At 50.0% G+C, this 12,018-nt stretch overlaps 1 protein-coding gene across 2 annotated transcripts in view; it reads right to left on the bottom strand.

Annotated features, from left to right (window-relative positions):
* Ergic1 (endoplasmic reticulum-golgi intermediate compartment 1) overlaps nucleotides 1-11,795 on the bottom strand; it is a 103,960-nt gene extending 92,165 nt beyond the window's left edge. For both annotated transcript variants that reach the window (XM_013509355.1, XM_005376342.1), the window contains exon 1: nucleotides 11,606-11,795. In XM_013509355.1, coding sequence (XP_013364809.1) covers nucleotides 11,606-11,625 — 20 coding nt within the window. In that variant the 5' untranslated portion in view covers nucleotides 11,626-11,795. The remainder of the gene's footprint in view (nucleotides 1-11,605) is intronic.
* Nucleotides 11,796-12,018: the final 223 nt, after the last annotated feature.

Raw genomic sequence — 12,018 nt, 5'->3', positions numbered from 1 at the left:
GAAAAACAAACAAACAAAAAAAAAAAAAAAAAAAAACAAGTGGAGAGTGTACTAGAAAGACCAGAATGGGGGGTCAGATTAGCTGTATCCCCAGCTCTGCTTCCCACCCTTTCCAAGCCCTGATGGTGCCTCGTACCCCACAGGTTCACAACGAAGGTGAAATGACACTGTGACTATCACCTGCCTGACATCATCCTGATCTTTACACATGTCTTTGTCCTACCCCATCTTGTGCTGTGAGGTTCAGAAGTGATCCAAGATACCTGCTGCTGTGGGTCCTGCACAGACAGACAGGAAACAGGCACTGTTACATCAGGTGACACTGCACAAGGAATTTCAGGTGCTAATGGTGCACATCGCTCCAGGAGGCTCAGTTCACAGCATGGAGAGAGAGTAAGAGAGGCTGCCCATCCAATGAGGAGCTGCACCTGGGCCTAACCAACAGCTGGAGGTCAACCTCACCAGGTCTCACAGCTGTCACATATACTGAGAAGAGCACCTTACCCAGCACTTCAGTGATGGTGAATCTTTTAGAGGCCAGTGCCCAAACTGCAACCAAAAACCCATTTATTTATTGCAAAGTGCCAACACTGCAATTAAACCTGAATACTGAGGTTTTAGTTTAGAAAAAACAACTCAAACATTAACATCTTTTGTCTTAAAAGCAAAACAAATAACATGTGTGCCGTAGGTTTGCCACCACTGATACAGATGCTTCCCCAGCACCCATGGCCCTGTCTACTCCAGAGGAAACTCAGACAGATTCGGTCCTCCTTGTGTCTTAAAGGTCACGAAAAACAAAGCAGGCCTGAGAAAGTGTCCCCCACTAGCTTGGACTGGGGAGGCCCAATCCCTGAATGCAGCATAGGATCACTGCATCCTAAGCACTAAAAAAAGACATTAGTGGAAAATGAAAGTAGTTACCAAATAATGTCGGGTATTTAGTTAACAACATATACCTTCTTGGTTGTGATGATAACATAACATAGGAAATGCACAGTGGGATAAATGGGACATGGGGTACACAGCAACTCTCTGACCTGTATTTACTATTTTTCATAAATCTAACATTATTTTTAAAATAGAAATTTACTTAGTTTTTAAAAATGAGAAGCAAAATACCAGAACATGTAAGTCCCACGAGGCTGAGAGAATAGGGACTGTGTTTGGCTCAGTGCTATATCCCAGGCTTCTAGAACAGTCTTGGGCATATAGTAGGTCCTCAATAAATATATTCAATGGACAACTGGCTCCTCCACCACCCGCAGCCCACTCCTAGCCTGTGGATGGGGGCTCTGGACACCAGAGGGAACTTTCTCCGGTAGGATAGCAGCCTGCTCACCACAGGAAGCACTGCACTGCCATAGCACCCCAGGGGTGCTCAGCAGCAATTTCCTGCTCACAGAGAAGCACAGTGACAGGAAATGATCGCTCAAGCCCAGCCACCTCACCAGTGACCCAGAGCTGTCCCCAGGATTCCATGGCAACAAACTGTAAATATAAACACATAGATAACATTGCAGATGCCCATGGAGTGGGCCCCCCAAAAAACCGAGGTGATAACACTCCCTTGAGGGCACAACACTGTGGTTGAGAGAGCTGGCTCTGACGTCACACACGTGAGTGTCAGCTGTGTCAGCTGTGGTCTGTGTGACCTTGGCTGAGGCCTGTCCCCTCTGTGTGTCCTGGTGATCTTTCTGGCAAGTAGGAGCAATGAACCATTTCTACCTGACTGAGGGCGAACTGATGGAATCCAAGAAAAGCTTGTCACCTGGCGCCAGATAGAAGGTGCCCATTGTGGGGACTTGGTGTGTTAGCACAGCACAGCCCTAAGAGGTGGACTGAAAAGGATCCCCTGGGGGTAGGAGGCATTAAAAGATTCGGGACGAGGGGCATGTCCCTTAGGAGGGACCTTGGCCAGGCCTAGGATTGCCAGAGGAGAGGAAGGTACAGTGGCAGAAGCTGACAGCGCCACCCATAGGAGGGAACCCAAGCTGATGGGCCTGGTGGGATCAAGCCCCGGAGGACAGGCAAGGCCCCAGGTAGGACAGGGCCTGAGGCTGCCTCTGTCCAGGCCAGCTGACCTGCTCATCCCTCCCTCCTCTGCCTCTGGCCACCAGTCTGTGAGCATCAGCCCACCTCCCTAGGGTCCAGGGTTCGGCCCCACGTCCTATCTGCCGGGGAGAGCACATTGCTCACATCGGGACCTGAGACGCTGAGACCAAACACAGGCCATCATCAGCCCTCAGAAAGGTTTGCACAGTCCAATACAATGTTTAACTGGATTCCACTGTCAACTGACTTCACACAACTTAAAAGATTTTCATCGTCTCTTAAAAATAGGGCAACCTGCAGGCAACAGGGCCCTTTCTGATGGGGCGCTGCTCTCCAGCTGGCCACAGTCTGCAACCTGCCCAAATCTCCCGCTGAGGGACCTGCATGGGTCCTGGGACTATCTGGGATTGTGGCTGTTTAGCCACTGTCTCTCTCATCATAGATGAACGCAGTGGTGTCTGGTATCTACATCTGTGTGGGTGCTGCTAAAGGAGTCAGCCCCGGGTCCATCACCCCAGGAGTTGTCATGTGAGTTGTCACTGCCGTGTAGAGCCAGGGACCTGGTTTCCCACGGCCACCCCCCAGATGACCCCTGCATAGAGCACCTGGGCTCAGCAAGGAACACAGGGGCTGTGTTGTAGGCAAGGCCACCAGCAGGAGACTACAGACTCCCACTGTCTACTCACACTTGTTTCATAGGCCACAGGAGCGCGTCTCATCCTCAAAAAAAATCCCTGCTAGGAAGTTAGGGCACTCCAGTTTACAGAGAAGGATAAATAAAGTTGTAGAGGCATAGTAGTGAACAGGAAAGGACGTGGATCCAGACAGACCTGTCAAACAAGCACATAGGAGGGGCCACCCAAAGCACAGTCTGACCACATTCTGGTCTGGTCAGTCAGTCCAGTGGGAGGGAGGGGGTTTGCAACAGAGAATATTCTGGAAAGGTGGGCAAGGTTGATCCACCATGGAGCACTGTCCTGAAGATCTGGAGACATTCTCTACAGATGGAGAATGTACTCTTGAACTCAGCAAGACATCAAAGAAAGTTAAATAGCACCATCGTCCCCCAAAGTCCTCAAGGGATATTTTGGTTAAATTCTATATGTTGATGGGTTCTGGCATGAAAGCAGAAGGGGAGAAAAGACCTGGTGGGAATCAAAAAATCGGCAAAGTCAAGGTATCATCAATTGAAGGTACATTGAATTCTAGCTGTACACCTCACCAGCTATGTTCCCGGGCCAGTCACTTCCAGCTTTGAGCCTTGGCTTCCAACTTTAAAAGTGAATTAACTGGCTGAACATGGTGGTACACATCTGTAATCCTGGCACTTGGGAGGCTGAGGCAGGAAGATCACTGTGAGTTTGAGGCCAGCCTGGACTACAAAGTTAGTTCAAGGCCAGCCTGAACTGCACAGTGAGACTCTGTCTCAAAAAGACAGAATAAAAAACTGAACAAAGGAAACAACAGCGTGATAAGACAACCTATGGAATGGGAGAAAGTATCTGCAAACCGTATACCTGTTAAGGAGTTAATATCTGCTTCAACTCAATAGCAAAAGAACACAATCCAATTTTATAATGCACAAAGGGCCTGAACAGACATTTCTCAAAGACAAACAAGTGGCCAACAGGTATATGAAAAGATGCTCAAGGTCACTAATTATCAGGGACATGCAAACCAAAACCACCAGGAGATACCACACCTGTTAGGATGGCTATTACCAGAAAGACAAGCCAATAAGTATTAGCAAGGATGTGGACGCAGGGAACCATTATGCACTGATGAGGAGACTGTGAAATGCTGTGGCCACTATGGAAAATGGCATGGAGGTTTCTGAAAAAGTAAAAAATCGAATACCATACAGTTCAGCAATCCCACTACTGAGTATTTATCTAAAAGAATGGAAACCAGTACGTCAGCGATATCTGCGCTCCCATGTTCACTGCAGACTAGTCACAATAACCAAGATGGAGAAACAACCTATCCATCAACAGATGAATGGACAAAGAGAAAGTGACACATCCTATTCTTTGAAAGGGAAATTCCACCATTTGTGATGGGATGGATAAACCTTGAGGATACTATATTATGTAAAATAAGTCAGGAACAAAAGGACAAATATAACATGATTCCACTTTTATGAGGGCTCCAAAACAGGAAAACTCGTCTACGCAGGACAGAATGATGGTTGACAGGTGCTGAGGACAGAAATGGGTTATTCAGTGTATATGAAGTTTCAGTTAGGCAAGATGAATATGTTCTAGAGATGTGCTATGCTATGTGGTGTCTATAGTTAGCAACACTGTATTGTACACTGAAAACCTCTTCAGAGGATAGATCTCAAGTGTTCTTATTACATTTTAAAAAACTGAATTAATACATAGTGTGACTATAAAGTGATTATATAAGATTTTTGGGGGGTGCTGGAACTGTTCTGTATCTGGATGATGGAAGTGATTACATAATAAACATCTCTTAAGTTTCATACAAGAGCACACACACAAGTCAACTTTATTATTAGACAAAACAAAGAAAATAAAGTAATAGCAATCACCTCTGGGCCAGGGACGTAGCTCAGCAGCATGGCACCTGCCTGGCAAGCACGAGGTCCTGAGTTTGATTCTTGGTTCCAAAAACAAAAATCTCAATAATAATCATCTCTATCTCATAGGGTGACTTTAATTCCAGTGTTGGGCCTAGCCCAGAACTCAACACATTATAAGCTTAAGAACCATTAGTCATTACTAATAAGGCTAGCAATCTTCCCAAGAGATCCTAGACCCAAACGTGAATGTGAGAAAGAAAAGTTAATTCTGTAGGGACTACTGCATTACCAGTACCTTGCACTTCAATTTAATTCCTGCCACGCCTCTCATCTTGCATAGTGTTTTCACTATTTGGATAAACAGAACAGTTAGTCCATTTTACACTGATCTTGCTTCCTCTTCAGCAGGGTTGCCAGGCAGGTTCCAGGAGGAAGCTGGGTATTCAAGGGCAGTGAGATTACACTCTCAGATGTGCTGTGTTCCCAGGGACTCTTTGATGCACCAGCTGCGAGACCCAGAATTTCTCAGGGTTGATCTTCTTGGATATAAAACAGGATGAACAGGCTGGGGATACAGCTCAGAGGCACTGCGAATGCCTGGCAAGCGCAAGGTCCTGAGTTCGGTTCCCAGTACCAAAAAAATAAATAAATAAAATAAAACGAAACAGGATGGATAATGCCTGCTCCGAGGGCCAGTCCATATTGGTAGGATGTCCTGCATACCCACTGGTTCTTGGTAATGGCAGCACAAGGAACCCTGTGCTTCCGTCTCCCCTATGGGCCACAATTTTAAAAAATAAATCCACAGCCACATTGGAGGTTTTTTCCTACCCTATACTTTCTTCACTTATGCAACCAATATAATTAAGGTAATGGACATAAATGTTAAAGTTGACAACAATTAGGCAAATTACTACTTCTTTAAAGGATCAATTAGCACTGTGTTTCCAGCCCTAGGCACTAGGGCTGACAAACAGCACTCACTAGACACATGCCTTAAGACCAGTGGTGGTGAATGCCGCAGCAGGCTGTTTGTCTTTGAAAGCTGTAAAAGGTTTGCCATCACTGCCTTTGACTATACATCTGCCAACACCATGCTGGACAAGGACATTCTGGTTCCTTCTGTGCGAGACTTCTCAGCGCCCCTGGCAAGGCACTGGTTGGAGAAATACACAGGGAGAGGACTCGAGTCAAGTCAGGCGTAGAGACTGGGCTTTATAAATTTTAACATGTGTACAGGTCATTTGGGGGATCATGTCAAAATACAGATTCAGCTACTCCAGGGTGGATGCTAAGATTCTGCATGTCCACAAGCTCCAGGAGATGTTGAAGCTGTTGGTCGGGGTACTTGCTTTGAAGAGCAACGAAATTAATGGGAAAGTAAGACCACTTTACTGGTGGGGAAACAGGCTTGCTGGAGTGACAGGTGGGACCAGAACTCCACTCCCCAGTCTTGTCCTTCAAGGCTCAACCCAACCCTGCTTGCCCCTGGTCCCTCTTGAGGCAGAGCAATTCTGCTTAGTCCGGGTTGGGCATTAGAATAACAGAAGAGGTTTTCAAAAATACTAACATGGGCCCCAACCTCTAATGTTGACTGCTGGGTTGGTGTGTAGCCTAAGTTTGTTTGTTTGTTTATTTATTTACTTATTTATTTTTCCTGTACTGGGAATCGAACTCACAACCTTGCGCTTGCCGGGCAGGCACTGTGCTGCTGAGCTAAATCCCCAGCCCCCTAAGTTTAGGGGTTTAAAATCTCCTCAGATGATTCTGATGGACAGCCATGGTTCAGGCTCACCGATTGGTTGATTGATTGATTGACTGATTTTCTTTTTGGGGACAGGGTCCTGCTATGTAGTTCAGCTGGCCTTGAACTAGGTAGCCCAGGCTGACCTTGAAGTCACGGTGATCCTCAGCCTCCCAAATTCTGGGATTATGCCTGGCAGTGGGCTCACTGATTTAGAGGTACCAGGTAAGCCTCACCCAAAATGTCTTCCTCATACCCTCCCTAACTCTCCTGTATCTGGGAAAACAACCTAACAGCAACTGTAAAATCCAGCTCGAAAAGATTATTAGAGGAGAGCTTAACCAAGGCCACAGCTGGCTAAAGCCTTGTGTCAAGCTACTGAGGAATCAAGGCCAGGAATCCACACTGTGTGGGAAAGAATGATTTCTCCCCTGGCCACGTCCGGATAAGCAGGTGAATGCAGGCTTTTGAATGCAGGCTTTCAACTCAAAAGCTTCCAGTGGTCAGCATGGAAAAATCTGGACACTCCCAGGTGAGATGCTACAAACTAGTGGTGGTAGGGGGTTGCTTTAGTAATAGGTAGTTCCAGAATCAGGTGTTCGACTTACATGAGGCTAGTTCAAAAAACAAACAACAAAGAAAGAAGGGAGGGAGGGAGAAAAGATGACTTTAAGTCTCATAAATAGCACAACTGGCTATGCATTAGTGAAGAGGAAACCTGTGAATCCGATTAGAAGAGGCTTCAGTTCTCTCTGCATTTAGTGAATGGAAAAGAAAAAGCTTCAGAGACAGATGGCAGGACACAGTGGAGCTCTGGAACCGGATGGCAGCACTCCAGCCCCAGCTCCTCTGCAGGCCGGCCACGCTCTTTCACCGGGCGGCCCCTCCACGGGCTCATCAGTGTGGCGGGATGGCCAGGGGATTAAATGAGTTGACACATGTGAGATCTGTACAACGGTGCCTGGCGCTAGTACGTCCTTGATAAACAAAATCCTGGCTTTCTTTTAAAAAATAAAATTTTCCCTCTGATCTGATTTTTAAGCCTGTTTGTATTTTTAGAAACTTGCTGTAGAGTGTGTGTTACTGTTAGCTTCCTGGAGTTCAGTTGGGAATGAGGCAGAACAGAATGCAGACATTCATAGCGGTTACCCTCTGCTGAGTACTAACCATGCTGAGTCCCCTGTGGTGGCCTGGTGCATGGAGTGAGGGGGCCACAGGGGTACGGGGACCCCATGACAAGGCCACATGGAGCACTAACGAATCCAGACTTGATTCTCAGAATAGTGAGACCCATTTGAAGTCTGGAACCAAGACATGAAAAAAATCAGGTCAACTTCAGAAAGCTTACTCTGAGGTCCTGAGGAGGTGTTTGGGGACTCCTGGACAAACAGAGACTACCTGAAAAGCCACAGTGAGGGACAGAAGCAGGGCAAGCCTCACACAGCACACTGTACTGTCACACAGGGTCACATGCTCAGAAGGACCCACATCTGACTTAATGCACTGCTGGCATCATCCTGAAATTCTTAATACTTTTTCAATAGGGACCCCACATTTTCATTTTGCACTGGGCCCCAAAATTATGTCCCTGCGCCCACACTGCAGAGACATCTTACTTGGCCCTACAACTACTCTATCATGGAGGTGGAGATACTGAGGTTCCAAGAGTGTAACTCGGAGTTTCAACTTGGGGGCTGCCACTGTGGGTGCAGGCTCCCTGGGGCCTAAGTCAAAGGGACTGTCCCCTGTTATTCTCCCCCCCATCCCCCGCTCCTAGTCTGGCACTGTCCAAGCCTCAGGAGAGGTGGTGGCAGGTGCTCTTGGCCTCAGGCCAGCCGGAACTAGAGACAACACCCCCGGATCTAGGTTACAAGGTGAGTTCCACAAGTGCTAAATCCAGCTATCAGGGAAACAGTTTAACAAGAGCAAACACAAGTAATCGTTTAAGGCTCAGGGTTCCTCCTCTATATTCACCTCCTCCATCAAGCCAAAAACTTAGGAAAGGCAAATTCAAGGACAGAGGAGAAGGACTCAGGCTGAAGCTCAGTGGTAGAGCTTAGCATGCACGAGGCCCCAGGTTCTATCTCCAGAGAGAGGGAGGGAAGAAGGACGGAAGGAAAGGAAAAAGGAGAGAGAAGGGAGGGCAAGGATGAGAGGAAAAAGAAGGGAGGGGAGGAGGGAAAGAATTCTCCACTAATAGTTGAAAATCTGCCCACTAAAGGAAGAACTGGCATATGCAATCACGCTGTGCTTTTGGCTTCTTTGACACACTTTGAGAAGCATTTCTAAGGGATGAGTTTGGCCCAAGTATTGTTCTAGGCATTGGGAATGTACTTGAATAAGCCAGATACAAATCCTTGCCCTCAGGAGCTCCCATCCTAATGGGAAGGAGAAAGAGAACAAGCTTCATAATTAAGTGAATTATAGTGTTAAGAGATGATTATTCCTTAAAGGAAAGGACACAAATACTGACATAGCTGTCTGAATTTACTGGATGGTCCCTAGGGATCTAAATGCTTTACACCCATGGTCCAACAGTCTCATTTCCCGGGTGTGTTCATGTTCCCATTTCACAGACAGGCAAATACACCCGAACTACATAAGATGCATGAGGCCCTACGGGCAATAAGAAACAAGGACTGTTGAAGGTCAGGCAAGATTGTTTTAAGAAGAGCATCCGGAAGCCCGGTTTTCTCCTGCTGTGAAATGGCTGGGGTGAGGTGAGGGGTTCCCACCCATAGTTTGCCCCTCAGCACTCCTGGCTGCCAATACTTGAAAGACCAGACAGAGTAATAGGGGCTTCTAAACTTTGCCTTTTCTCCCAAAGTGAAGGCTTTGAGCTGTCGGCCGGTGTCCAATCCCAGCCTCCCCACCTCGCATACTGTGTGGCCCAAGACAAAGCTGCCACTGTGGCCTCTCCAAATTCTAAGATTTAGAATGAAAACTCAAAGTTCTTCACTCAGGTGACAAGGGGGTAGATGCTGAGATGCTCGTGCGGTGGTGGTACCCTCTCTGCACACTGGCTGGCACCCCAGCCCTGGGAATCCCATCGCGTTCTCTTCCCATTTCTTCCGGGATGGATCACGGGGCACCCAGCTCCGCAGGACGGGTAGATCGCAGAGGGTTGAGCACAGTGAGGACACCCAGCAAATGCTTGGTGAGTGGACACTGAAGAGGAGGGAGGTGTGCGGGGACAGTGCACCACTTCCTCAGCACCAAGCCCTGGGTCTTGTGCTCAAGAAACCTTAAGAGGACACATTTGCTGGGCACACACGGCCCACTCTCCACAGTGCATGGGTGATGTGTTGAGTTCATCTCACCATTCTGCAGTGAACCCAAGCTCTCCAGGAACTTATTAGCAGGCCTCCTTTAGCTGCAGCCCCCATGACGCCTGGGCATTCAGGACCTGAAGCATGCCCAGGGAGTGCGGGGGCAGCTGCTGCACATGGTTGGGCCACGTCTCCTTTATCAGAGCCTAACACAGGGCTGGTGACAGGCAGGATCATCAGAGGCCAAAGGTGAGAGCTGGTCCCATCTGCTCTCCTTCTTTCACCTTACTTGGCCTCCACACTTCCCACTGGGACCCAGGCTCGCCTTCCCTGCAAACACTGAGGAGATCCAGAGCAGGACCCTCAGCCCTTGAGCCTTCATCCTCCTCTGTGCAGTGAGGATGGAGAGGGTGCAAGGATTAAATGACCAGAAACAAAATTAAATTTCTCCAACAAAATCAAAATCACTGGAACTTACTGCATCACATGGAGGGGGAGGAATCTATTCTAAGGGGTGACCCTGTGGAAACAGGAATCAATGTGCTGGCCATGGCTCTTATGGTGGGGACACTCACTGTTGGTGTCAGGAATGCCTCTGAATTCCATCAGTAACTGCCCTCAGTCTGCATTTGTCTAGGGGCCTGGGTACCAGCCTCAGGGCTTCCTGAAGGAGCAGAAAGCTGGCAAACATTTGCCAGACGGCAACAGCTACCAGAGCAGGCTGGAACAACACGTCAGCTGTTCAAGGTCTCAAGGTGATGTCTGTCTACACCTACACCCACACCCCAGCATCCCCCCTTCTGCCATGGGGTCACAGCAGGCTAGGGACCTTTCTGGTTGGGCTGTCACTTTCCCCTGTCATTCACCCCTGCAAGGCGGAGGGGGAAACCCCTCCTATGGCGTGGGCAGCGGAATCCCTACTTTATGGATGTGGAAAGTACTCATGAGAGGCCTCGCATGCAGTGATGCCTACTTCTGAGCTGCAAGCCGTGCAAACGCGGTTAAGGTGTCTCATGCACTTGGTCTTTGCAGGTGGGGAGCTTATTTTTAGTCCCAATTTGCAAGTGATGAAACCGAGAGGGCTCAGACCTCTACTGGGGGCAGCCAGCTGCGAGTGGAGGTCTGAACTTAAAGCCTTTGCCCTTACCTTCTAGAATATACCAAGTTGCTCCGTGAAGAGAGCTGAACCAGGTTCTAACCCAGTTCCTCCTACAAAGCTCTGCTGTTTTCCTAGCCTTAGCCAAGGGCATCCCCCTTGGAGCTCCATACCTCAGGGGAACGTCTGGTGGAGACCCCCCACCCCGCCAGGCTGCAGAACGCCTGGCCCGGCACAACAGTGGACTACCAGGCAGCTGGACCCCACAAAGGACCCATTGTAGGACTGCAAAAAGCCAAGACCAAACGCTGCGGGCCTCTCTGCAGGGCCCTGCCCAAGGCTCCCAGCCTCCTCCCCCTCCCGTAGTGCCCCCAGACCCAGAGTACACCGCCAAGGCCGGGGGGAGGGGCGGCTGGGCACTGGGCTCCAGAGCTGCTAAGCCAGGGGGTGCCTCAGGCTACGTCAACCTGCACGCCTCCAATTGCAGCCGGGAAGGCTGGAGCGGCCAGCCGTGCAGCTGTGGGCGCTCAGGCAGGGTGCCGTGGCCCCACCTGTCAGGGGCGTGGGGTCCGCTGAAGGAGGCTCTGAAGGGAGGAGATGCTAGTTCCCATGGAATAAATCTGTTTCCCGTGCTGCGGGAAGGGAATGCAAGGTGTCCGGGCTGGCTGGGGCGGGAGCTTTGCAGAGCGACGGTGGGTGGGTTTGTCTCCGGCTGCACGCCGGAGCCTCTGTGGCTCTGGCTGGCTTCGTGTATGACCGGGTCCCCGAAGGCCTCCCCAGACTTGCACCAGGCTGGGGGGCTGCGTCTGCACGCAGGGCGGGAGGGGTCCGCGGCGGGCCGGGTGTCCCTCTGGCCTGCAGAAGGGGCTCCCGGTGACAGGGCTCGCGACACTCACCTCCTGAAGTCAAAGGGCATCGTGCCGCCGCCGCCGGGGTGGGAGCGCTGCAGGCCAGGGGGGGCCGCGGCGCCGCGTGGGTCCAAGCCCGCCGCCAACGCCTGCTCGGCTGCCCCGCCCCCGCGCCGCCCCAGCCACTCGCCAGTCGCCTCCGGCCGCCGGGAAGTGACGCTCCGCGCAGCCCATTGGGCACCGCCGCGCCCCCGCCGCCCCTTTGCGCTGCCGTTAAAAGGGGTCCGCGGGAGGCACCGGGGGCGGGGGGGATAGGCGTAGTGTGCGTGTGGGTGCGGTGTGGGGTTCCCCCAAAGACTCTGGCATTCGGGCATTAGTTCTTTTAAGCCTCTGCTTCGTTTTTTTTTTTTCTGGGTGGCCTCTGCCTCGCATAGACCTGTTGTTGCATTTGTGAAACAATT

This window comes from Chinchilla lanigera, unplaced genomic scaffold, assembly GCF_000276665.1.
Source record: "Chinchilla lanigera isolate Chin_1 unplaced genomic scaffold, ChiLan1.0 scaffold00007, whole genome shotgun sequence".
NCBI lineage: Eukaryota > Metazoa > Chordata > Mammalia > Rodentia > Chinchillidae > Chinchilla > Chinchilla lanigera.
Note: the sequence above shows the minus strand (reverse complement) of the source record. Positions and strands in the feature narration are given on the sequence as shown.